Here is a 27,800-nt window from a genome sequence, read left to right as displayed (position 1 = left end):
CTGTGGGAAGAAGCTCCGTCTCATCCTCTCCGTTTTCACAGCGTGACAGCGGAGGCGTTTGCCTGACCGTAGCATCTGGAACAGTCCGTTACTGGGGTGGCAGGGGTCCCTCATGATCTTGCTTGCTCTGGATCTGCACCTCCTGATGTATAGGTCCTGCAGGGGGACGAGTGTAGTTCCCATGGTGCGTTCTGCCGAACGCACTACTCTCTGCAGGGCCATCCTGTCCTGGGCAGAGCTGTTCCCAAACCAGACTGTAATGTTGCCGGACAGGATGCTCTCTACAGCCCCAGAGTAGAAGCAATGAAGGATCCTCAGCGACACTCTGAATTTCCTCAGTTGTCTAAGGTGGTAAAGGCGCTGCTTAGCCTTACCCACCAGTGCGGCAATGTGCGTTGCCCACGTCAGATCCTCTGCGATGCGGACTCCCAAGTATTTGAAACTGCTCACCCTATCCACAATAGACCCATTTATCTCCAGTGGCGTGTACGTCCTTGGATGTTTAGCCCTTCTGAAGTCCACAATCAGCTCCTTTGTTTTAGTGACATTCAAGAGGAGGCTATTGTCCTGACACCAGAGTGCCAGATCAGCCACCTCCTCCCGGTAGGCCTTCTCATCGTTGTTGGAGATCCGGCCCACCACCACAGTGTCATCAGCAAACTTGATGATGGAGTTTGAGCTGAACCTGGCCCTACAGTCATGTGTGTACAGGGAGTACAGTAGGGGGCTAAGGACGCAGCCCTGGGGGGATCCTATGTTCAGGGTGAGGGAGCTAGATGTGTGTTCCCCCATCCTGACCACTTGGGGCCTGGCAGTGAGAAAGTCCAGGACCCAGGCACACAGAGGGGTGCTAAGCCCCAGTTCCAGCAGCTTTTCAACCAGTCTGCTGGGGTCTATTGTGTTGAATGCTGAACTAAAGTCAATGAACAGCATCCTCACATAGCCCCCCTGGCTGTCCAGATGAGAGAGAGCGGTGTGTAGAACCTGGGAGACCGCATCATCCGTGGACCTGTTCGGACGGTATGCGAACTGTAGTGGGTCCATGTTGCGAGGAAGGAGGGCGCAGATGTGCTTCTTGACTAGCCTCTCCAAGCATTTCATGACAACCGAGGTGAGGGCCACCGGTCGGTCGTCATTTAAACACGCTGGAGAGGCATTCTTTGGCACCGGTACAATGATGGATCTTTTGAAGCATGCAGGGACCACGGACTTTGCCAAGGAGAGGTTGAATATTGTGGTGAGAACTGGAGCAAGCTGAGTAGCACAAGACTTTAGTACTCGCCCAGATATACCATCTGGGCCTCCAGCTTTCCTCGTGTTCACACGCGTCAGAGCCCACCTCACCTCATGTTCGGACACCGAGAATGTGTGCACATCCTCGGCGGTGGATCCCCCTCCAGCCTCGCTAGCCAGCGCCCCTTCGGTGCTGTTTTTAGACGGCGAGTTGGTGGTGTTACCCGTCTCAAACCGTGCGTAAAAAGAGTTCAGGTCATCAGCTAAGGAGGAGCCGGCACTTCCGGTTGAGGGGGTGCTGGACCTGCAGCTAGTTATAGTCCATAGCCCCTGCCAAAGGCGCCTGGTGTCCTGCTGCTCCATCTGTGACTCCATCTTGTCCCGGTACCTCTTTTTTGCATCCTTCACTGCCCTTCGCAGTCGGTAGGACTCTCCCTTGTAGTCGTCCATGTTGCCGGATGCCAGGCCGGAGTTGTAAGCAGCGGTGCGAGCATTCAAGGCCACGCGAATAGACCTGTCCATCCAGGGTTTTTGGTTAGGGAAGATACTGACCCTTACCGTGGGGATGATGGTATCGGCTATAGTGGCAATGAAGTCCGTAACCGCTTCCGCAAACTCATTTACGTCTCTGGAACTTTCTTGGAACATGTGTAGGATAGTGTTAATGTGCAGGGATCGCTGGGCAGCGCGGACTCGGTGGAACGAAGGGCCTGTTTCCGCGCTGTATCTCTAAATCTAAAAAATCTAAAAATACCAGAGCAAAAGGAGGCTAGTGTCATGTCAACATTTCAATATATTGGAAAAAAAGTATTTGCAAATTAAACCAGACTAACCCTTGTAATTGAGGTAGTTCTCACGATTGTCCTTCTTTGCTTTTTTGGCTTTCCGATATCATCATCATCATCATCCATATCCTTGAATAAAAGAGGTGAAAACTAATCAATGACTATAGACATGTCACATTAGGAACTATTCCATGGTTAGCACTCCTTTACTTTCCCCTTTCAAAAGTATCACCAGCAGCCATTTAACCCTCTAGCTGGGATGAAGAAAGACAAATTTACCTCAAATGGACTGTGAAATGCACATGTGCTAAGGTTAAATGCCATGAAAAACTTCCAAACATTTACATTATTCATATATACATTTGGGTTCAATTCAACGGGAACGTTTTGCGATGAAGTCTGGGGTTACCTCAGGGCTATGGGGAAAGAGTGGGAGAGCAGACAATTGGATAGTGCTTACCCAGGCTATGTGCCGACTAGTGGTTTAATAAACTAAAAGTTTCTTTAGGAAAGGTGAGGAATATCGCAGGGAGGTGAGGATATAGGAACAAATCTAATTTTCCGCATTCACACAGGGCTAGAGAAATATTTTCTGGATGTACAAAGGGTGCAATTAAATTTTCCCTCCACTCTGTGCAAATGTTAAATAGTTATGCATGAATGCGTCTCCATTTTAAAAGGAGAAACTTCCCAACTCATTGCGCCTGCTTTAGACAGTGCCTCAAACATACCCAATATGCATTATTAAACCTGTTTACTTGGCTAACTAGCGTGCGTGCGTGCGCATGTCTATTTGTACAAACTGAACTTTTTTTTCCCAGTTATTATGTTGTTCACAGTGTACTTTACATATGTTTACATATTCTGTTGTGCTGCTACGTGTAAGAATTTCATTGTTCTATCTGGGACATATGACAATTAAATACTCTTGACTCTTGAAGGAGAAAGGTACTTAAAACCACTATCACAGGAAAAAAAGATACTGGTAACCGAAGAGGATTTAAGGTTGCAAATGTCTTGGACCTGGTGAGAGTCTGAAAAGAAATGGCAGCTGAAAAACTGGCTGTGATCTTTCAAAGTTTCCAAAATACTGTAAAGATTCAAGTGGATTTGTAAATGACAAATGCAATACTCCTATTCCAGAATGAAGCTTGTCAGCAGAGCATTTACCATTTATAGATCAAAGAGACTCAAAATAGGTTAAGCAAGTGGATAAATGTTTGGCAGATGATTCATAATATGGGAAATGCACACATCTGAAATTGAGAGACTGCACGAGTCAGTATATTCTTGTCCATGAAGCACAAAGTTAGGAAGTGGGTACACCAAGATATTAGGAAGGCAAATGGAACCTGGGACTTTATTGCAGGATGGGGAGTACAAGCAGGAAAGTCTAGCCAGAACTGCACAGAGCATTGATGAAAGCTGGTAAATACTACACAGTTTTCATCTTATTTAAGGATGGCTAAAATTCAATTGGAGGCATTTCAAAAGTTGAACTACATTGTTTCTTGAAATGAAGCACTGCTTTACAAGGATGTGTTGAATAGATTGGATTTATACTCCTCCCAGCTTAAAATAAAACTGATTTTGAGATGAAGGAAGATGCTGGGTGGATGTTTCATTCGATAGCGGAAGAAACAGCCATTTCTAGAAAATGGGGTTGGTCACTTAAGAATGTGATTAAAAATAAAATGTTCCCAGTGTGATGAATCTTTGGAATTCTCAACTCCAGGGGTGTGTAGACTAAATAATTGAATATATCTATGGCTAAGAAACATATTTTTGGTCTATAATTGGCAGGTATTGGTAGAACAAGCAGGAACTTGTTGTGGATGCAAATCTTTAGTTAAAGGTGAATCTGTGGAATTCTTTGCCACAGAAGGCTGTGAAGGCCAAGTGGATATTTTTAAGGCAGAGATAGATAGAGTCTTGATTAGTACGGGTATCAGAGGTTATGGGGAGAAGGCAGGAGAATGGGGTTAGGAGGGAGAGATAGATCAATCATGATTGAATGGCATAGACTTGATGGGCCGAATGGCCTAAATCTATTACTATCCCTTATGACCAAATAAGGACACATGTAGAAATGTTTGTGGACATTTCTAGTGTTACATACTTGTCCTTGGACTGCATCATCACTGGCTTCCTGTTCAGAAGAGAAACTTTCATACTCTTCTTCTGAGTAGTTATCTGTGAAATAACAAAAGCAATTTCAAAATGTAAATGCATCCCAGCAACATAAGAGCTTGCATTGCTAAAAGCAGATATGAATAATAAATCAAACACTTCACAAATATCTCTGGTTTAAGTGTTGCAATTAACACTGTAAAACCTGCATAAATAATCAGGGATTTACTTGCATTTAATTAAATGTTAAGCATAACGTGGAGAGATGGTTTTACGGCCTTACTACCCACATACAGTTTTAAAAAAACTTGTGACTAATTTTATTACATTGCTGGAGGTTGGATCAGTAAATGTACCAAGCTCTTCAATTGTAGAGAAAGATGATCCGTGATAATCTAAGAAGGGTTATACGACAAGTACCGGATCGCGGGGCTTGGGTCGGCCCGCTGCGGACCTTTCACCGTCCGGCGCTGCCTGAAACGTGGCAACTACAACAGCCTGACCGCGGGAGAAGACGGCAGGGGAAGAGAAAAGACATTCTGGCCTTCCATCACAGTGAGGAGGGGACTTCCATCACAGTGAGGAGACTCACTGTGATGGATGTTTCTTTTTTTTTTTTTTTTTTGTGTGTTGGTTTGTGGTTGTGTAATTGCTTATTTTATTGCTCTTATTGTTGGACTGTGGGTGACGAAATCTCGTCCAAAAGACTTGTTTTTTGGATGACAAATAAAGGTAATTCTGATTCTGATTCTGAAGTGTACCATACCTGATGAACAGGTGATTTTGCACATGGTTTCCAAAGGCCATATTCACAAAGGATCATATTTTTCTTTTTGCTGTATTTTGTGTGACTGCTGAAATTTCGCTCGGTGTTGTGCCGAGTGACAATAAAGTGTTGTTATGTTATGTTATGTTATGTTATATTGTATAATTTCTAAATCTGTTCTAGATTATTTAAAAGAAACCAATGGCCATACTGAGTCAACAACACCAACATCATTCAGACGGCAGAAGGACCTTTAAATGAACAGAGGGAGTTTCCATTCAGTCATTCCCATGATCTCAGATCACGATCTTAATCTTACTTTTGATGGAACGAAAGAGATAATAATGCCATAAACCCTCCCGATTGGGAGGGATAATAGAAGGAAGAAAATCAGTGCATTGAGCTCTGTAAACTAAACCTGTGGTTGTTGCTGACAAGTGCAGCAGCACGATCAATTAGCCTGTTAATATTTACAGGCACCTGGAAAATTTACAGACGGATCTCACAAAATTCCACATTGAGGAGTGAGAACAACTCTGGAGAGCAGCTTCAATGTAAAACATGTGATCAATACCTGGAGGAAGGGATACAATTAGCCTGGGGAAAAAAAGGACCAAAATAATTTTTTACATGGTAGAGTGGACACTCAATAAACACTGAAAATAAAAAGTAAACACCTTGGAGAAGAATCTATACAAGGTTGGTTATATACATCATCCACCTGCTATTTCTCTGGGTGCTGTGGTTTCCTCTCATATCCCAATGTGGGTGGGTTGCGAGGTTAATTGGCTTTTGTAAATTACCTCTAGTGCAAATGGAGGTCCGAGAGAGCGAGAGAAAGAGCGAGAAAGAGCGAGAGGGAGCGAGAGAGCGAGAGAGAGAGTGATAAGAGAAAATGAGCAGAGGAAACAGTTTTGGTCTAAGAGCTAGCATATAGTCGATGGACTGAATGACTTTCGACATCAAGAAAATTACATAATAAAATAATTTTTCTTATTGTACATTGGTATTGAAACACTTAAACCAAGTATACCTTTCCAAATTAACAGTTCCCTTGTGAACAAATCTGAATGCATGGGTCAACTAAATATCAGTACTTATTATTGGAATGAATAGTATTTCTTTTTCGATATACATGTTGCGATGGATTCTATCCCACCTGTTGATTTTATTTTTTGACCAGGCTGCATTGCACTGTCCTCGTGATCAATTGGCTGGCTGGACAATGCAAAGATCCAGATTTCTGCCACTTTTATTGCAGCTTGCTTTAGGTTACTGAGCAGGGTGAGGACTTGGCCACCTTCTGTTGGATGCTGCATTACCTGTATAACAGAAGACATAAACAAAAAATCTATACTTAATACTTGCAAATGTTGTTTCTACATATTCTTATTATCAGTCAACTGGAATCCCAGGCAGCACCCCCTGCTCTTGCAATGTGAAATCTAACATCCGCATTTCAAGAGTCAAGAGTGTTTTATTGTCATATGTGTTGTGATATTGCAAGGACTACTTTGTTGTATCACAAGGACTACTTTGTTTGCCTGTGTGGTAACATGTATATAAGAGAATTAGGTGATTTGGTGGTCACTCTGGTTCCAGGTGGCCATGGAATAAACAGCCTGGATTTAAGCTCCAGCTTTCAAACCTTTTAAACACGTGTACTTGTGGTCCGTCCAGAGTCATAACAAAGGTATAACAGATACCGGACCACGAAGTACAACAATATGTTCCAGATAGAACAATTAAATTCTTACTTGCAGCAGCACAACAGAATATGTAAACATAGTACACTATAAACAATAAAATAGATGAGAAAAATGTGTGTGTGTGTGTGTGTGTGTGTGTGTGTGTGTGTGTGTGTGTGTGTGTGTGTGTGTGTGTGTATGTGTGTGTGTGTGTGTGACACACATGCACACATAAAAAACAAACAATAATAGTCTATGTAGTTCAGAGCTTATTTGAGGATTTAGTGTTTAACAGCCTAATGGCTGTAGAGAAGAAGCTGTTCCTGGACCTGGACGTTAGTTTTCAGGCTCCTGCACCTTCTTCCCGATGGCGGGGGTGAAATGAGTGTGTGGCCAGGTAGTGTGGGTCTCTTTCTCTTTGTACAGATGCTACCCGACCCTTTTTTTCCCATCAATTTATGTTTTTACTTAAGATTCCCAACATTTGCTGTGTTTTTTTTATTGGTGAGCACAAGTCCTTGTAGTTTTTTTACAAGTGAATACAAAGGACTCCAAGGCTCTGTTCTCATGAAGAGCAGGAACAGCCTCTTCATACACTGGTCAATATTTGTCCATCAAATAACATTACTAGAATACATTAACTGGTCTTTATTACACCATTGCTTGCTGGAGCTAGTTACTGGCAAATTGGTTGCTACCTTTCCAATATTACAAGAGTATTTGTATATTTTTAAAATTAAATGGTTTTGGACCCCATTAAAATGGATATGATATGCGCAATATTAATGTAGGTTTTGTTTTTGATAACCTTAACGCATTGCGGATCCGTGTGGAGTTTCCACATTCACCCTGGGGTTTCCCCCAAGGATTCCTCCCACACCCAAAAGATGTGCAGGGTCAATCAGTTAATTAATAGACAATAGACAATAGGTGCAGGAGGAGGCCATTCGGCCCTTCGAGCCAGCACCGCCATTCAACGTGATCATGGCTGATCATTCTCAATCAGTACCCCCTTCCTGCCTTCTCCCCATACCCCCTGACTCCACTATCCTTAAGAGCTCTATCCAGCTCTCTCTTGAATGCATTCAGAGAATTGGCCTCCACTGCCTTCTGAGGCAGAGAATTCCACAGATTCACAACTCTCTGACTGAAAAAGTTTTTCCTCATCTCAGTTCTAAATGGCCTACCCCTTATTCTTAAACTGTGACCCCTGGTTCTGGACTCCCCCAACATTGGAAACATGTTTCCTGCCTCTAACGTGTCCAACCACTGCCACTGCAAATTTCCACAGTGCATTGGTGAGTGGTAGAATCTGGAGGGAGTCGATGGGAATGTGGAGAGAATAAAATGTGATTAGTGTAGGATTGGTGTAAATGGAAGCACGGTGACAAGAGTGGGAGAGGTGCTGTCTTATAGCGCAGTGACCCGGGTTCGATCCTGACTACAGGTGCCATCTGTACGGAGTTTGCACGTTCTCCCCGTGACCGCATGGGTTTTCACCGGGTGCTCCGGTTTCCTCCCACACTCCAAAGACGTGCAAGTTTGTAGGTTAATTGGCTTCAGTAAAATTATAAATTATCCCTGGTGTGTAGGTAGGACAGGGGTTCCCAACCTTTTTTGTCCCGTTTTAAAATACTGTTTTTAACATTATTATTTTAAGTTCAAATAACGATGATAATAATAATAGCACATAACAATGTTATTTCACTTATTTATGAACAACTAATGATGAACAGAAACCGGTATATCAGAACCAAACACAGTCAGTCAATAAGTACAAATGCAGAATCAACATATTTACCCCCTGGGTAGGCGGAATTTACCCCCTGGAGGTAAATATGCCTCAGGTTGGGAACCCTTGGTGTAGGATATTGTTAGTGTACGGTGTGATCATGGTCGGCGTGGACTCTGTAGGCCTATTTCCACGCTGTATCTCTAAAGTCTAATGAGGTTGATGTGTAGCCTGGATTCGGTGGGCTGAAGAACGTTTTTCCGTGCTGTCTCTCACTATGACTGGAATTCAGATTTTATTTTCGAACTTCCAACAAGAATTACGTAAAGTCAAATTTACTTCCACAGTGAACAGTGACGACAAAGACAGGTCGTTTGACTCTTTATCCACATCTCACCTCAGCCATGCTAATGGAACCAACGGCCAGAGTCTTGTACCCCAGAATGGTCCGGTTCTTGTATCGCTTTCGTCTCTGAAGCATGATTTGCAGTTTGTTGCCCTCCCTTTTGAGAAAATGTGGATACTGTTGGGGGGGAAAAAATAGTAAGTGGTACATTAAGCAATGCAGCTCACCTGCTGGTTGCTGGCCATTGAGCTTGTTACGACAGGGAAATTCTCAGGCTGCAGAGAGAGTTGTGCAAAGAGGGGAAGACAGCAGCTTCAGCTGAAACGAGGGAGCAGCAGGACCTGTAGAGTCTGCTCACAACAAATGCCAGACCCCACACTCACTGTGGCTCTGGCCAGGGTGCAGCCTCTCAGTCACATCCCCTTCAACCAACAAAAGCTCCCATAGGCAGTTTCTCCACACGTTAGCAAACCATTCATTAATAAGGAAACTCCAACTGAATACAGGGATTCATCCTAGACCTAGTTTTCCTGGCACAGTAGTAGCCAACAGAAGGGAGGGAAGGGTTTCACATCTGGTTCCTAGCAAGACACTGCACAACTCCAAATGAATATCTTATATAAGTACTTGTGAGTTCAGTACTTGGGAGTCTCACCCAGTGAACACAAGAATACTGTAATACATCAGCGCCGGGCATGTTGATCTAAGTGTGAAAGCGGTCTGCATATGTTGATCAGCAGCCATTTTTTGCGTTTGTTTTTCTAAGTTCACAACAGGATGCAATGTCATAGAGTCATAGATTGATATAGTGTGGAAACAGGCCCTTCGGCCCAACCCGCCCACATCGGCCAACAATGTCCCAGCTACCCTAGTCCCACTTGCCTGCGCTTGGTCCATAATCCTCCAAACCTATCCTATCCATGTCCTGTCCAACTGTTTCTTAAATGATGGGATAGTCCCAGCCTCAACTATCTCCTCTGGCAGCTTGTTCCATACACCCACCACCCTCTGTGTGAAAAAAATACCCGTCAGATTCCTATTAAATCTTTTCCCCTTCACCTTGAACCTATGTCCTCTGGTCCTCGATTCCCGTACTCTGGGTAAAAGACTGTGCATCTACCCGATCTATTCCTCTCATGATTTTGTATACCTCCATAAGATCTCTCCTCATCCTCCTGCGCTCCATGGAATCGAGACCCAGCCTACTCAACCTCTCCCTACAGCTCACACCCTCTAGTCCTGGCAACAACCTCGTAAATCTTTTCTGAACCCTTTCAAGCTTGACAATATCTTTCCTATAACATGGTGCCCAAAACTGAACACAATATTCTAAATGCAGTCTCACCAACGTCTTATACAACTGCAACACAACCTCCCAACTTCTATACTCAATACTCTGACTGATGAACGCCAATGTGCCAAAAGCCTTTTTGACCACCTTATCTACCTGCGACTCGACCTTCAAGGAACCATGCACCTGCACTCCTATATCCCTCTGCTCCACATCACTACCCTGAGACCTACCATTTGCTGTGCAGTTCCTGCCCTTGTTCGACATCCCAAAATGCAACACCTCACACTTCTCTGTATTAAATTCCATCAATCATTCCTCTGCCCACCTGGCCAATCGATCCAGATCCTGCTGCAATCGTTCACAACCATCTTCACTATCTTCAAAACCACTAACTTTTGTATCATCAGCAAACTTGCCCTGTATGTTCTCATCCAAATCTTTGACGTAGACGACAAACAGTAACAGGCCCAGCACCCAACCCTGAGGTACACCACTAGTCACAGGCCTCCATTCTGAGAAGCAAACTTCCACCATCACCCTCTGCTTCCTTCTATGGAGCCAATGTGCTATCCATTCAGCTATCTCTCCTTGGATCCCTTGCGATCTAATCTTCCAGAGCAGCCTACCATGCGGAACCTTGTCGAACGCCTTACTGAAGTCCATGTACACAACATCTAAAGCTCTGCCCTCATCAACCTTTTTGGTCACGTCTTCAAAACAATCAATCAGATTTGTGAGACACTATCTCCCACGTACGAAACCATGTCCCTAACCGGCCCTTGCCCATCCAAATGCCTGCACATCCTATCCCTCAGAATACTCTCCAGTAACTTACCAACTACAGATGTTAAGCTCACCAGCCTATAGTTCCCAGCATTTTCCTCGCAGCCCTTCTTGAAAGGAGGCACAACATTTGCTACCCTCCAATCCTCTGACACCTCTCTTGTATTTAAGGACGACTCATAAATTTCAACCAGGGCTCCCGTAATTTCCTCTCTAGTTTCCCGCGATATCTCGGATATATCTGATCAGGCCCCGGAGATTTGTCTACCTTCAAACACGACAGTACCTTCAGTACTTCCTCGGCGGTAACACTGACTGCTCTCATGACACTTCCAGTGACTGCTCATTTTCCTCCGTCCTCCTTGGTAAATACAGAGGTGAAATGACCTTGCCCATCTCCTGTGGCTCCACACAGAGGTGACTGCTTTTATTCCTGAGAGGTCCCACTCTTTCTCTAGTTACCCTTTTCCCCCTTATGTATTTATAAAATCTTTTGGGATTGGGATCTTTTATACTACCCGCCAGAGCTATCTCCTGGCCCCCTTTTGCCCTTCTGGTCAACGGGAATTAGAAGAGCAAATGTGCAAATAAAGTTGTTGTAGTAGGGGATTTCAACTTTCCCAATATAGACGTGGAAAATCATAGTGTGAAGGGTTTAGATGGGGTGCAATTCCTCAAAAGTGTTCAGGAGAGTTTACTTAAACAGTATGTGAAGGCCCCCATGCGTGAGAGGACAACACTGGATCCAGGGATCCCAGCTGCCTATACCTATCCCATGCATCCTTCTTGTTTTAAACTAATGTCTCAATTTCCCTCATCAGCCAAGCTTCCTTACGTTTGCCTGCTTTGCCTTTCACTCTAATGGGGGACGTACACATCCTGAGCTCTCTTCAGTATACTTTTAAAAACATCCCACTTGGCCTTTCCCCTCAAGTAGCCTGCTCCAGTCAACTTGAGCGAGACCGTCTCTCACACCCTCAAAGTTGGCCTTACCCCAGTTGAGCATTTTAACGCGTGGACCCTCTCCGTCCCGATCCATAACTATCTTAAACCTAGTCGAACTGTGGTCACTGGTCCCAAAAGGCTCCTCCACACACACTTCATTAACTTGCCCTTCCCAATTTCCCAATACTAGATCCAGCTTTGCCCTCTCACATATGGGGGCCTTCACATACTGTTTAAGTTCAGTCTGAAGAAGGGTCTCGACCCGAAACGTCACCCATTCCTTCTCTCCCGAGATGCTGCCTGACCTGCTGAGTTACTCCAGCATTTTGTGAATAAATCGATTTGTACCAGCATCTGCAGTTATTTTCTTATACTGTTTAAGTAAACTCTCCTGAACACTTTTGAGGAATTGCACCCCATCTAACCCTTCACTCTATGATTTTCCCAGTCTATATTGGGAAAGTTGAAATCCCCTACTACAACAACCTTACTTGACCTGCAACTGTCTGCAATCTCACAGCACATTTGCTCTTCTAATTCCCGTTGATTATTTGGGGGTCTGTAGTACACCCCCAACAAGGTGATCATCCCTTTCTTGTTCCTCAGCTCCACGCATATAGCCTCATTAGATGAACCATCCGTAATGTCACCTCTGAACACAGCCATGACATCCTCCTTAACCAACAATACAACTTCCCCTCCTCTCTTTTCCTCACCCCTGTCTCTCCTGAAGCTCCGGTACCCTGAAACATTAAGCTGCCAGTCCTGCCCTCCCTTAACCAGGTTTCAGTCATGGCTCCAACGTCCCAGTCACTCGTACCTATCCACGCCCTAACCTCATCTGCCTTACCCGTCAAGCCCCTTGCATTAAAATATGTGCAGTTTAAACCAACCCTCCTTCCTTGCTCTCCGGCTTTTTGCCTATTTTGTCCACAAACCTTTTCCACACCACCCTCCATACCAACGTCTAGCCTCTCCTGTGCCTCTATCGTGCATGAGATCCCATCCCCTTGCCAATCTAGTTTAAACCCTCCCGATGAGAGACAATTTACCTCATTAAATTGATAGGGACCACACTCAACGTGGGACAGGCTTGGAGAAAGGGTTAGACAAGCAAAGGAAAGCAGAAGATACACGTTTTGCTGCAACATAACACCAGTACAGGCTACAAGGCACAATTCTGCAAGAGAGACACGAATCTTGTCTCCCATTTGCACCACGTTCAGTTATTAGAATGTGAAATTATTAGAATGTGAAATTGTGCGAGATTAAAATCTGCAATCAACATCACTGATCTCACACTAGCAGAAAATAGGTGACTCATAATGAATAATCTTGCAACGTATCCACAAAGTGAATACAAAGCTGCCAACTTGATAATTAAAATTCCTCCCAAAGCAGTGATAGGATCCCTCTGCAGAACACGAGGGATAATAATGCCCTTGGAGCATATAATCTGTCATACAGGATAGATCTAGGGAATGATATTTGTCCCATTGTACCACTGCTGGCTATGTTCAATTTGTTCCATTTCCCTGCTTTCACACTACTGTTTTACAATTTTCATTTTTCCCCACCACTTATCCAATTACCATTTGTACCTGCTCCACCACTATTTTTGGCTATTATATTCCAGGTCACAACTCAGAACAATAGGCCTGGAACAAACTTTATTTGTCTCTTCTCAGATGCTGACAGATATCCGAACATTTCTAGGATTTTGTTTTATTTCCTATTTCTACCATGTACAGTATTTTGCTAATGAACTCCATATTTCATACCACTGTGTCTCCCCACCCTCCACGTTTTACCCTTTATTTAATATCTGTGTACTCTGCTACCTGACCCACCGGCCAGAGTGAACTGTTCATTCTTATTTGCTCTAAGGAAACCCCTCAATCTTCAATGGTTCCATTAAGTATTACGACAATTGTCAGGTTGTTAATGCGATCCAGAAACAGGCTGATTATATATGAAAAACAATTCAAAGGCAAAGTGAAAATTGGAAATGATTATTTGCCAGGAATCCAGAGCGCTCCAAAGCTAAAGACATATAAAGATTAAAAGGCCAAAACACAGAGGAATGAGGCCTGTTAAGGACAAAAATGGGAACTTGCACATAGACATTAAGGGCACAATGTACATAACAGACGAGTAAAGGAGACAATCAACTGCAGGTGCTGGAATCTGGAGGATAAAACCTAAACAGCGGGAAGAACTCAGCAGATCAAGCAGCATCCATGGAGGCAAAGGGACGGTGGACATTTTGTGTTGTGACCTTGCATCAGGACTGAGAATGTAAAGAGAGAGGAAGGAATGAAAAAGTCTAGTTAGTGATAGGTAAATGAGGGGGAGGGGGGGGGGAATGAGGGATTAGGTTTAGGTTTATTACTGTCACAAGGTAGATACATCAGTTCAGACTAAAGTGCAACAGATAGAGGGTGGATGGTGGGCAGATGGAGCCATGTGGGCGAGGGAGGAAAACTGTGAGTGAATATGAATCAAGTGAGAAGTAACCCAGGTAGATAGGTGTGTGGGAGAAGTAACCCAGGTAGACATGTGTGTGGGTGAAGTAACCCACATATTTAGGTGTATGGGAGGTAACCCAGGTAGACAGGTGTGTGGGTGAAGTAACCCACATATTTAGGTGTATAGGAGGTAACCCAGGTAGACAGGTGTGTGGGAGAAGTAACCCAGGTAGTTAGGTGTGTAGGTGAAGGAAGATGGTACTGCCTGGGGCAGCTTAATGAGTCTAGATAATGAGGTGAAGTGAAAGAAAGAGATCCTGTGTGAACTACTAAAAATTGATAAGGAACACACAGGGTTAAGGTTACCTGAATTGAAAAATTCAACATTCTTGCTATTGGGCCATAGGCTACTCAAGTGCTTTGCTAGTTTGCATTTGGCCTCTCCCAGGTCGTGGGGTCAGTGTGGGAATGGAAATGGGGGGTTGAAATGGCATGCATCTGGAAGCTCAGTATGGCTGTAAGTGTTCTGCAAAATGGTCGCCAAATAAATGCATGGTCTCGCCAATGTAGAGGAGCAAGCACCAATTGCAATAGATCAGGTTAGAGATGTGTGTGAGAATCTCTGCCTTGCGAGCTTTTGTACTAAATGAATAATCTGTACATACCTTCATCTTTCTGTACATCTAATGAAATATTACATAACTGTATGGTCAGGCGTAAGACAATTCGGGTTTGTTGTCAAGGTGAATTGATTGCCTTTATGCGATTGGTATGGAAAGTTAATTTATACCATCAAAGGATAAACGTTATCAAATCGACTTTGCATGCATCTTCCAGTAAAATATTTCCAGAAATAAAAAAGCAAAACCAAATGAATCAGATACCTGCAGTGAGAAGGTTAGTGCGAGGTCAGACTCCACCAGGCCACAAGGAGGCAGTACAATCTCATGCGATCTTAAGATTCTTTTTGAACCCTGTGTGCAAGACATAGGACAGTAAAATGAGCCATTTGATCAAACACTTTTCAATGGTGTGCAATGTAGGAAATTATTGAAATATTTTTATCCTAATATGCTCCCATTACCCAATTATATTTCCGCACTCCTGTTCATGGTATTTGCTTTCAAAATACAATTGATTTAAATGTACAGCAAACATCATTGTCTGTAAAACTGTTGTATTTGGACAGCAAACCCTTTGTGTGTATCCTGCCAGTCCTCTAGGGTGGGGCCGGTAGCAGGGCACAGAAAGGCATTGCAGACAGTGCCACGAGAAAACACCAAGCTCAAAATTGCCTTCCTTCTCCCCATCCCTCTTCTCCACCCACAGAATGAGCATAGTGGGTCAAGGGTGGTAGAGATCCAGAGCAAGAGGAACAAAACTTGTGCGGCATGGTGGCGTAGAGTTAGAGCTGCTGCCTTACAGCGCCAGAGACCCCGGTTCGTTCCTGACTACGGGTGCCGTGTGTATGGAGTTTGTATGTTCTCCCCGTGACCTGTGTGGGTTTTCTCCGAGATTTTCGGTTTCCTCCCACACTCCGAAGACATACAGGTTTGTATGTTAATTGGCTTGATATTAATGTAAAATTGTTCCTAGTGGGTGTAGGGTAGTGTTAATGTGCGGGGATCGCTGGTCGGTGCGGACTCAGTGGGCCGAAGGCCTGTTTCAGGGTTGTACATTTGGAGTGAGAAGAGCCAAATTGAGTTAGGATCTAAAGCAAGGGCCAAAGGTGGAACAGCTAGAAGGGCAGCTGCCTGGGCACCAAAGACCCAAGTTTGATCCTAACCTCAGGTGCTGGCTGTGTGGAGTCTGCACATATGCCGTGACAGCATACATTTCTTCCAAGTGCTCCAGTTTCATCCCACGTCCCAAAGATGTACAGGTATGGAGGATAGTTGGCCTCTGTAAATGCCCCCTAGTGTGTAAGAAGTGGATGAGAAAGTGGGATAACATAGAACCTGAAAGTAAACATGCAGGTACAGCAGGCAGTAAAGAAAGCTGATGGCATGTTGGCCATCATAACGAGAGGAGTTGAGTATAGGAGCAAAGAGGTCCTTCTGCAGTTGTACAGGGCCCCCGTGAGACCGCACCTAGAGTATTGTGTGCAGTTTTGGTCTCCTAATTTGAGGAAGGACATTCTTGCTATTGAGGGCGTGCAGCGTAGGTTCACAAAGTTAATTCCCGGGATGGTGGGACTGTCATATGATGAAAGAATGAAGCGACTGGGCTAGTATTGACTGGAATTTAGGATGAGAGGGGATCTTATAGAAACATATAAAATTATTAAGGGATTGGACACGCAAGATGCAGGAAACATGTTGCCGATGTTGGGGGAGTCCAGAACCAGGGGCCATAGTTTAATAATAAGGGGTAGGCCATTTAGAACCGAGATGAGGAAAAGGTTTTTCACACAGAGAATTGTTAATTTGTGGAATTCTCTGCCTCAGAAGGCAGTGGAGGCCAATTCACTGGATGCATTCAAAAGAGAGTTAGATAAAGCTCAGGGCTAGCGGAATCTCGGGACATGGGGAGAAGGCAGGAACGGGGTACTGATTGTGAATAATCAGCCATGATCACATTGAATGGCGGTGCAGGCTCGAAGGGCCGAATGGCCTACTCCTGCACCTCTTGTCTATGTATCTATGTAACCAATATGAACGAGTGATCAGTGGACAGCGCGGATTCGATGGGGCGAAGGGCCTGTTTCCATGCTGTATCTTTCAATCAATAAATTAAGAACCACCAATAGAATTAAATAAGAAATGGAAAAGGGGTAATACTATTTGCCTCTTCGTGCTTGCTCAACCATTAAATAAGATCTAAGCCGGTCTCTTACCTCAGTACTACCTGCCAGCACAACCCACCGCTTGCTGATTCCCCTCAACTTTTAAAACATTGTTTAAAATACTCAGTGGCTTCGCTTCTACAGCCCTCTTGGGTAAAGAAATCACAAGATTCGCCACCCTCTAGGTGAAGGGATTTCTTCTCATCTAGCCTGAAGAGCCAACCTCTACTTTGGGACCAAGACCCCTGGTTCGAGACAGCTTTTCCGAGAGAAACAAGACCCATGCAACTACTCGGAAAGCCCCATAAAAGTCCTGTGGTTCAATAAGATCACCTGATTTAACATGAGAGAGTTGCAAGAACATTTTAATGTAAGTCAGTTAAACTCTTTGGAATGTTAAAAGGAAATAACTGTCGATGCTAGAAATTTAAAATAGAAACAAAAAATACTGGAAATATTGAGCAAAAAAATTGAAGTATCTGTGGAGAGAAAAAAATAGATAATTTCACAGTGATGACCTACCTGCATTCTAATGAAAAGATAACAATTTGAAACATTAATTCATTTCCAGTTACTTATTGCAGGAATAATTTTTCAGTGCAGAGTAATCAAACATGACACCATTTGAAGTGTCTCAAATATACTGCGACACCATGGGAGTATCACTTTTGATATCAAAGGGCGCTGGGAGCAGAATCTTTAAATCTTTTCCCGGCAGAGGTAAATTGATTTTTGATAAACAAGGTAAAAGGTTACAGTCGGTCACCAAGAATGTGAAATTGAAGTTATGATTCGATCTGTTATTAAATGAAGGAGCAGGTTGAGAGGGCCAAGTGGTCTACACCTGCTCCTCGTGTTCATATGACTTGGGGTTGGGGTTTGCAAAGAAAGTGACATAGAAAAGATCCAACATTGATTTTATTTAATGGGGAGCAGGCACAAGAGGCTTGTTCTTGCTTGTGTTCCTTATGTTTTTATGTAGCATTCTGGTACCTTGTAATTCTTTATCCTAATGTATTATGTATTTTAGGTTAGACTGCTGTGTATAGTAATAACAGTAGGTTACTGTTTCATATTTATATATTCCACATTGCGTGTTAATAGATGAAACAAACCTATGCAATTGGACAACAGCTCTTACTGTTCATAATGTGTATTTACACAAAGCAAGGCGTTAATTATAATGCCTTCAGACCACAATTACCAACTTATACAAATGTTTTCACACACGTAATGCAATAGAGAGTTAGGGAAAACTTAGATCTTGCAATTTTAACAAACCTTTTGGCACTGCTTTAAAAGGAAAGCAAGATCAATCATCGGCTATTCCTCATTAGTTGTTAATAATCATTGGCCAACTATAAGACAAGCTGTACCATCCTCTTCTCTCTCATCATTCAATATCTCATCATCGTTCCTTTTTATTCTTAGGTTTCTACATAATTCCCTGGTCATAAATATCCTGTATTCTTTTGCATGAGTTTCTGCTGAATTCAGGATATCTACATTTGACAATTTACAGTTGCAGAATATTTTAAATAACTTCTAATGGCAGGAAATCACAAAACTGGAAATGTTGTATGGAATTTCACAATACTCTTTCTGGCTGAGCAAAGACAAAGCTCCAAATGGAAAATTCCGATACATGTCTGACTGTGGTTTCTGTTCATGTCATTTCTAAATTTATGTTCATTTCAGCATTGGGCATGTGGCCTAAATCTAGATCAGCAAAGATTAGTGGTTGAACAGCTTATTATTGAGGGAAGTGACTCAAATGCTCGGGTGGAACATGAGAATGTGAGCTGGAGAGCCAGTAAGACAGAAAAATATCTTATTATTAGTAACTTGAGGAATTATAGGATGAGCCCACACATTAGTCAAGGGACAGTTTCACATATCTGTTTCACACTTATCAGCCAATGTCCCAGCCTTCTCCATCATGAACTAGTGGCATCCCTACCTAAGCTGTTCCAGTCGAGCTGCAAGACTAGCATCTATGTAACAATACAGAAAATTGATTCGTTTTCTCCGGACCACAAGACTGAATAATTACTATGCAATCTTCTCAATGAGCAAAAAATGGATGGCATTAACAATGTCACTTACTGAACAATAGCATGTGCACAATTGCTCAGTTTGGTTTCCCAAGCCATTCTGGTCTCGACCCGAAACGTCACCCATTCCTTCTCTCCAGAGATGTTACCTGTCCCACTGACTTACTCCAGCATTTTGTATCTATCTTCAGTTTAAACCAGCTTTTGGAGTTCCTTCTTACACATTATTGTACGTTAATTGGCTACTGTGTTAACTGTTATTGCAGGTGAATAGTTGAAAGAATCAAAGGGGAATTGAACGAGCGATGGAGAGGAGTGAACAGATTGTAGGGATCCAAAGAAGTAACAGGATTGATGTACTGGGAGCTGGCATGAATCAGGTGGGCTGAAGAACCTCTTCCTGTACTGATGTATGGATAAGACAAGATCAGTTATGAAGCACCCCATGCCTGCTTGCTGCAAGACTTGGTTAACATTCAAGGTTGTGCTGGTAAGAAGCAAGAGACAAAGGCACCATCTTATGAACGAAGTGTATCTTGGAAAGATAAGGATGATTCTGAAAAATGAAAATGAAAGGGGATGTCACTTTGCCCATCAGTACCTGGAAGCAGAGCACTTTAAGATGAACTTTAGAGGATCCAACCAAATCATAAATGAGCAAACCAGGCACAAACTTTACAAACTACAAAGTTTGCAAGTTTAATCCATTAATTGTCGCACCCAAATATGCGACATAGGTTTCTTCTGCACAACATCAATGCAGCAGAAACAGACAATTCACCACAAAAAGTATTTATGCCTCAACTACTCTCTGTTGCACTTTCCCACCACCACGAGATAATAATATTCCTTTCAGATTCCCTTAAGTTTTTAACGTCCTGGGCTAGTGTTACCTGCACATAGAAACATCACAATGTCTATCAATTTAATAATTTAAACCATTCAATAATTTTAAAGTCATCAGGTAACCCAGAGATCTTTTGTTCCTGGAGTAACACCAACACTGATTCAATCTTTAATAACCTCTCAATTCCAATGTTCTTTTTTTTTTTTTGCAATGTGTTTTTACAACCACTGACACAGACCAAAACTATTCACAGCAGGCTGTGCAATTTAACCAATGACAAGCATTTCATTTCAGAACTGCAGAATCTCAAACTACAATTTCTCAAGCTCACAAGAGTGATTTCTGGCCTACTTTGCTGAGATCATCATGTTGATGATGTTTTACTAATTGTACGTTACTAGGCTCAAAGAAAATGCAATTGACATGTCTTTTAGTAAGTAGGACAGATCACAATTGTCAACATTTGTTCATGGGATTCTCTAAATATGGCACAGGAATGGCGCCTAAGATACTTGGGTGCATTGCACCCAAGGTAGGACGGCATGGTGGCACATTACAGTGTCAGAGACCCAAGTTCAATCCTGACTAAGAGTGTTGTCTGTTCGGGGTTTGTACGCTTTCCCCGTGACCGCGTGGGTTTCCTCCGGGTGTTCCGGCTTCCTCCCACACTCCAAACACGTACAGGTTTGTAGGTCTTCGGTAACAATTGTAAATTGACCCTGGTGTGTAGGACAGTGCTGGTGTGCGGGGATCGCTGGTCGGCGTGGACCCGGTGGGCGAAGGACCTGTTTCCGCGCTGTATCGCCAAGCTAAACTAAATTTACATTTCTATCGTCAACATTGTCTGAAACCGCACCTTTCTGACTCAGCTGTGCACTATCAAACGAATTAAAGCTGACATTTGTCATTATGCAGACAACATGCCCTCATTGACATCCTACAGAGGACACTACCTATGACCCTGCTAATTAAATGTCTTTATCATTTCAAATTCTTTACTCCCTTCAATCCCACCATGGACTGCCTCTAGCTCTATAATGCTATTGCTAGGATTTTGGTTGCCAGCCCCACCCTCTATCTACCTTCACGTTGCAAAGATGCAGTACCCCCCTTCATCTGCCCATAGTTTTGAAACAATGTAAGCTATGAACCGCACTTTTCTCTTCCCACAATTGTGCTTTAAAAATTTGATAACTTTGTGGATAACCACTCAGATGTTTCTCGCTTTCCCTTATGCACTGATCATCTCTAATTCACGCTTCACAAATGAGGGAGAGAAATAGAGGATTTGTTGGAGGGCATTAGGTGAGAGGAGGCTGCCATGGAAATATAAACACTGGCAAGGAATTTTGATGTACGCTTTTAGTGAATAACTAGACCAAATGGACCCGTGGGGCCCAAACCTTTCCTGCATTGGTGCAGCACCCCCTCCTCCCCTCTCCCCATTCCCTTCACCGCTCCCTCCTCTCTCCCCTCTCCACACTCTCCCCATCCCCTTCACGCCTTCCCCATCCCTCCCCTTCACCCCTCCCCTATTGCCGCCATCCCCCTCCCTCCCTCCCCCTTCCCCTCTCCCTACCCCCCTCCCCCTCCCCACTCGGCCCAACCGTGGAGCCATTGCCAGGCAGGGAGTGCCCCGGGAAGCGTCTCCTGCAGCTCGGCTGCAATCTGCGGCGGGGAATTAAGAACAAACACGAGTGAAACTTCCCTCCTCGCCGCCGCCGCCGCTCACCCCGGGGATGCAGGGCTTCTGAACAACAACTACAATTGTGTTTGTTCGTATTTCGTAAGAGGGAGACGGGGCCGGGGAAGAGAGTGGTGCAGCGGCACAGATCTCGCTGGCTCTGGGAGAGTGGGAGAGGGGAGAGAAAGGGAGGGAGCAGCAGCCGCAAGTGGCGGCGCTCCCCCACAGGAGCGACACCCTCTGACACCTTCCCCACCCACCCCACCCCCCCCCCCCCCCCGCGCTCCCGCTCTCACCCGCTGCTCCCTCTCCCCCACCCTCAACCACTCTCTCCCTCTCCTCCCTCACTCTCCCAGTGATGGTCACTGTGTTTTTTCTGTCTCATAAATTATTATATATCTATGATATATATATATTCCAATATTTCAAGCTCTTTTAAAATATTGAATATTATTTATTTGTTGCCGTATAAACCTAATGTAAACTAACCTAATCTAACCTAACCTAGTTTAACCTTTCCCAATCTAATCTAACGTAACCTAGTCAAAAAAAATTTGAGTTCATTATATTTATAAAACTCACACTTCTTTATTTTTTCCGACGGCCCGCAGAAATGTGCGATATATATAATGTGGCCCTCATGCTGAAAAGTTTGGAGGCCCCTGGTTTAGAGTGTGGATTGGGCAGGTTACATTGACCGAAGGTGGTTTCTCAAGAATTTGGTGCCTAATATTTCATGAGTACTGAAGTCAGTTGCAGCAGATTCAGAGTTATCCTGGTCATCCTTTGATAATAAAGATAAAATTCAGCCCTTGAGAAATGACCTACAGCATTGTGCTGTGTTATTACAATGCAAAATACCAGAGGGAACAACATTCACACCCACCCTTGTTTGATATCATTTAATATAGTTGCACTTGAGTTTGAAAGTTATAGGTCCAAAGCTCATGATATTATTTTAAAACTGAGCTGACTCTCTGTGTGGCAAAGCCAGTGATGTTATCTTTGGTTGATCAAGCAGAAATCCTATTTATCAGTTCTAACAGTTCCGGTAAATATAATAAATCCCATAGCACTCTTTTGAAGAACAAGGTGATTTTGTGCATCTGAAAAAGCATTCTTTCCTAACTGCTGATGGGCCTCATCTTTCGATAAGTAGACTCTTACCGAACATAAAGTGGCACTATGCTTTCAAATGTATTAGTCAATATACTTCACAATAATTGGTTTGAAGTGAAACGAAAGACACAACAAGGATTTTAAATTGAAGGGTTTCTTCGAACCCCCTCTCGTAGAGTACCAAGTCTGGTAAAAAAAAACAAAAAGAAAGGAATGGAAAGGAGAAGTGGTGTCATGAGATTTTCTGGAGTGCCACTGGTTAGTTTCAAAATGTATGTCATCGCATCGGAGAACAAATTTAATAGAAAAATGGAGACAGGGAATACGTGTCGCAATTCAACAAGGATTAAATCACTGCAGCAGAATTTTCACCATTAACAAACTGGGTGACGTGACCAAAGCAGCCAAGTGAATTTTGTGGCTCGATAACCTGCAGCAATTGATTCATCTTCAACTCCCCAACGCTTGTCCACTATTCACAATGCACAAGTCTGGAATGATGGAATACTCTCCGGTTACCTCAATGAATGTCGGTCTAATGACATGCAACAGGCCTGTTCATTAGTCAAGACATTCGATCGATAACCTGTCATCTGTTATATTCATTTGCACTCGCCTCCCCTCGGCTGTTTCACTGCATGGACGACAGAAGCTTCTGATAATGGTTCACCAGCACCTTCACAAGGGCATTTATGAATGCCAGTGCTTCCCTATACTGCAAAGGTACCTGAACCTGCCTCAAAAATTAAACTCTCACCAATATAGTATTGATTGCAGATGAATGCAAACATTAAGTTCTTATGTCATAAGAGCAGAATTAAACCACTTGGCCCATCAGGTCTACTCTGTCATTAAATCATGGCTGGCCTTTCTTTCCCTCTCAACCGCACTCTTCCGCCCATAAACTTTGATATCCTTACTAAGCAAGAACCTGTCAATCACCGCTTTAAAAATACCCAGACTTGGCCTTTACAGCCGTCTGTAGTAATGGATCCCCTCATGATTTTATGCATCGCTATAAGATCACCCCTCATCCTCCTGTGCTCCAAGGAATAAAGTCCTAGCCTGCTCAACCTCTTGCTATAATTCAGGCCCTCGAGTCCTGGCAATATCCTTGTAAGTCCTCTCTGTAACCTTTCCAGCTTTACAACATCTTTCCTATAACAGGGTGACCAAAATTGAAGACAGTACTCTAAATGTGGCCTCACCTATGAATTGTACAATTGTAACATAACCTCCCAACTTCTATATTCAATACTCTGACTGATGAAGGCCAATGTGCTGAAAGCCTTCTTAACCACCTGTGATACCACTTTCAAGTAACTAAATTATGTACCTGCACTCTTAGATCCCTCTGCTCTACAACACTCCCCAGAGCCCTGCCATTCACAGCAAAAGTCTGGCCCTGATTTGACTTCAAAAAAGTAACATGTCGCACTTATCTTAATTAAACTCCATTAACAAATCCTCAGCCCACCTGCCCAACTAATCACGAGTCTGCTGCAATTTGTGATAACCGTCTTTATTAACAACGATGCCGCCAACTTTCTTGTCATCTGTAAACTTGCCAATCAAGCCTTGTGCATTCTCATCCAAACCATTGATATAAACCACAAACAGCAAAGGGCTCAGCACTGATCTCTGAGGCACACCATTAGTCACAGGCCTCTAGTCTGAAAATCAACCTTCCACAATTCCACAAGCCAAATCACTATCCAGTCGGCTAGCTCTCCCCAGATTCTATGCGATCTAACCTTCCAGAGCAGCCTACCAAATGCCATACTGAAGTCCACATAGACAACATGAGAGTATTCCATTCCAGACTTGTGCATTGTGCATAGTGGACAGGCATTGGGGAGTTGAAGATGAATCAATTGTTGCAGGTTATCGAGCCACAAAATCACTTGGCTACTTTGGTCACGTCACCCAGTTTATTAATGGTGAAAATTCAGCTGCAGTGATTGAATTGTGACACGTATTCCCTGTCTCCATTTTTCTATTAAATTTGTTCTCCGATGCGATGACACGGCTTTGCTCTCATCGGCCTTTATTGTTACCTCGAAAAACTCAGATCCGTGAGACACCATCTCCCACGTTATTCAAAGGGTAGGTAATCTGTGGAACTGATTGCCACAGAGGGCTGTGGAAGCCAAGTCAGTGGATATTTTTAAGGCAGAGATAGACAAATTCCTGATTAGAACGGGTGTCAAGGGTTATGGGGAGAAGGCAGGAAAATGGGATTTGGAGGCAGAGACCAGCCATGATGTGGGCAAATGCATGGCAGATGCAAAATAATGTGGATATAATGTGGATAAATGTGAGGTTATCCACTTTGGCGGCAAGAACAGGAAAGCAGAGTATTGCCTGAATGGTGGTTAATTAGGAAAAGGGGAGATGCAACGTGACCTGGGTGTCATGGTGCACCAGTCATTGAAAGCAAGCATGCAGGTGCAGCAGGCAGTGAAGAAAGCGAATGGTATGTTAGCATTCATAGCAAGAGGATTTGAGTATAGGAGCAGGGAGGTTCTACTGCAGTTGTACAGGGCCTTGGTGAGACCACATCTGGAGTATTGTGTACAGTTTTGGTCTCCTAATCTGAGAAAAGACATTCTAGCCTTAGAGGGAGTACAGAGAAGGTTCACCAGATTGATCCCTGGGATGGCAGGACTTTCATATGAAGAAAGACTGGATAGACTAGGCTTATACTCGCTGGAATTTAGAAGACTGAGGGGGGATCTTATAGAAACATATTAAATTCTTAAGGAGTTGGAGAAGTCCAGAACCAGGGGTCACAGCTTAAGGATAAGGGGGAAGTTTTTTAGGACCGAGATGAGAAAACATTTCTTCACACAGAGAGTGGTGAGTCTGTGGAATTCTCTGCCACAGAAGGTAGTTGAGGCCAGTTCATTAACTATATGTAAGAGGGAGTTAGATGTGGCCCTTGTGGCTAAAGGGATCAGGGGGGTATGGAGAGAAGGCAGGTACAGGTTACTGAGCTGGATGATCAGCCATGATCATATTGAATGGCGGTGCAGGCTCGCAGGGCCGAATGGCCTACTCCTGCACCTATTTTCTATGTTTCTATGTTTCTATGTTTCTATGATTGAATGGCAGAGTTACTCGATGGGCCGAATGGCCTAATTCTACTCCTATAACGTGAACTTGTGCAAAACCGTGCTGACTCGCCTTAAACATCCCGTCGATCCAAATGCACGACTTAAAAATAAGCATTAGTCTTTTACTCATTTCCAATGACTTTGCTGCTGTGTTTCTCCCTGACGTTTATTATGACAGGTGTCTAAATAGCTGTGTGTTTTTCCTAAGCAGTATTCAGATCATTTTATGAAAGTAAAACAATTTTCTAGTCAGTCTTGAAATAGAGGCTGGCAATGCTGCAAAGGCAAGAGTGGCTGGCAACTAGATCTCAGGGTAAGATTAAAATAAATATTAAATGCAACCCAAGTTTCAGTGAGGCTGTTTTAGATTCATAGCTATACACATGGAAACAGGCCTATCAGCCCAACTCATCCATGTAGATCATGTTGCTTAACAGAGTGAGTCCTACCTGCCTGCACCTACCCCATATCCCTCCAAACCTTTCCTATTCACGTACCTGCCCAAGTGTTGTTTAACTGTGGTAATCTCTATCGGGCGGCACGGTGGCGCAGCGGTAGAGTTGCTGCCTTACAGCGAATGCAGCGCCGGAGACTCAGGTTCGATCTTGACTACGGGCGCCGTCTGTACGGAGTTTGTACGTTCTCCCCGTGACCTGCGTTAATTTTCTCCGAGATCTTCGGTTTCCTCCCACACTCCAAAGATGTACAGGTTTGTAGGTTAATTGACTGGGTAAATGTAAAAATTGTCCCTAGTGTGTGTAGGATAGTGTTAATGTGCGGGGATCGCTGGGCGGCGCGGACTCGGTGAGCCGAAGGGCCTGTTTCCGCGCTGTATCTCTAAAAATCTAAATCTAAATCTTGTAGATTTGTTTACTCTGGCAGCTCATTCCATATACATAAACTACTTTGCAATCTAGATTTGACAAATGTGAATGTGCATTTGTAATCTTCATTTGTCTGATATTTTTATTATATCAGAATCATACCAAATCTGATTCCCTGCAGGCTTCTGAACTGCAGGGTTTCGACACCAGAAATTTGGACCCGACTGCCACCAACCATTGTTTGGCGATAAAGCTCCACCAACAGACTAGCCTATCAATATATTTTGTTCTGTGGAGCAAAGTTGGAAAGAACAATGCACGGTTAAATAACTTACCTGCATTTTAACAGCAATTACAACTGAAGTAAGTTCCTTGTCCAATTCCTTTATGACAACCAGTTTCTTGAGTGTTAAGCTGCACAATCTGGAAAACATACGTAACATTCTCTCAGAAAACATAAAATACACACTGAAGCAAAGCCCATGTGTAGACCAGGGGTGTCAAACTCATTTCAGGTCACGGGCCGGAATGGGCAAAATGCGAATTCATGCAGGCCGGATCAGTTGTGCACGCATGAACGCACGCGCGTTTTTAATTGACTACCTTGTTAAATATAAAACAATTCAACTTTTGATCAAACTTTTGTATGACATCAGGGTACACGGCGTCTAGGAGAGCTTAGGTTCAACATTTGCAGTACTTTTTGATCTCCTTACCCAACCAACAAAATGCTCGCCATATATGGTCATGCAACAACAGTTTACAAAATTAATTTCTGGAATGGGATTGGCCTATGAGGTGAAACTAGGTACAAGAATGAACTTCTTTGAAATATATATATATCCAAGTGGCTTGATCAGAGTTTGGCAGGTTACATTATTAAATTCAGAAAACACTCAAACAATACACTCAGAACTCTAATTCTCCCCCTGCTTATCCATGCATACCTCCTGAGGCTGGCTGAAGCTAATTGAATCAGCCACGTGTATCAGGCATAAGTGGCTTCCAGAATGCTATGATGCACTTTGTATTTCTCTAAAAACCCTTTATATTATTGAATATTGTTGACATTAGTAACAGAATCCGAGTGAAGCAGTCCTTTGGAAGCTTCTATTCAACATGGAGAAAAAGCGTTCAGTGCTCTAGTGCTGTCACTCCTCATATTACTTAGCCCCAAACCAACATAAAACAAATACGTACG

At 43.4% G+C, this 27,800-nt stretch overlaps 1 protein-coding gene across 6 annotated transcripts in view; it reads right to left on the bottom strand.

Moving 5' to 3' along the window:
* pacs2 (phosphofurin acidic cluster sorting protein 2) overlaps positions 1–27,800 on the bottom strand; it is a 220,422-nt gene that overhangs the window by 86,990 nt on the left and 105,632 nt on the right. For all 6 annotated transcript variants that reach the window (XM_078406219.1, XM_078406221.1, XM_078406222.1 and 3 more), the window contains exons 2-7: positions 26,935–27,022; positions 15,055–15,144; positions 8,732–8,857; positions 6,074–6,236; positions 4,138–4,211; positions 2,067–2,147 (exon numbers count right to left, since the gene is read on the bottom strand). In XM_078406219.1, coding sequence (XP_078262345.1) covers positions 2,067–2,147; positions 4,138–4,211; positions 6,074–6,236; positions 8,732–8,857; positions 15,055–15,144; positions 26,935–27,022 — 622 coding nt within the window. The remainder of the gene's footprint in view (positions 1–2,066; positions 2,148–4,137; positions 4,212–6,073; positions 6,237–8,731; positions 8,858–15,054; positions 15,145–26,934; positions 27,023–27,800) is intronic.

Source organism: Rhinoraja longicauda, chromosome 10 (assembly GCF_053455715.1).
Source record: "Rhinoraja longicauda isolate Sanriku21f chromosome 10, sRhiLon1.1, whole genome shotgun sequence".
In the NCBI taxonomy this organism is placed as follows: domain Eukaryota; kingdom Metazoa; phylum Chordata; class Chondrichthyes; order Rajiformes; family Arhynchobatidae; genus Rhinoraja; species Rhinoraja longicauda.
Note: the sequence above shows the minus strand (reverse complement) of the source record. Positions and strands in the feature narration are given on the sequence as shown.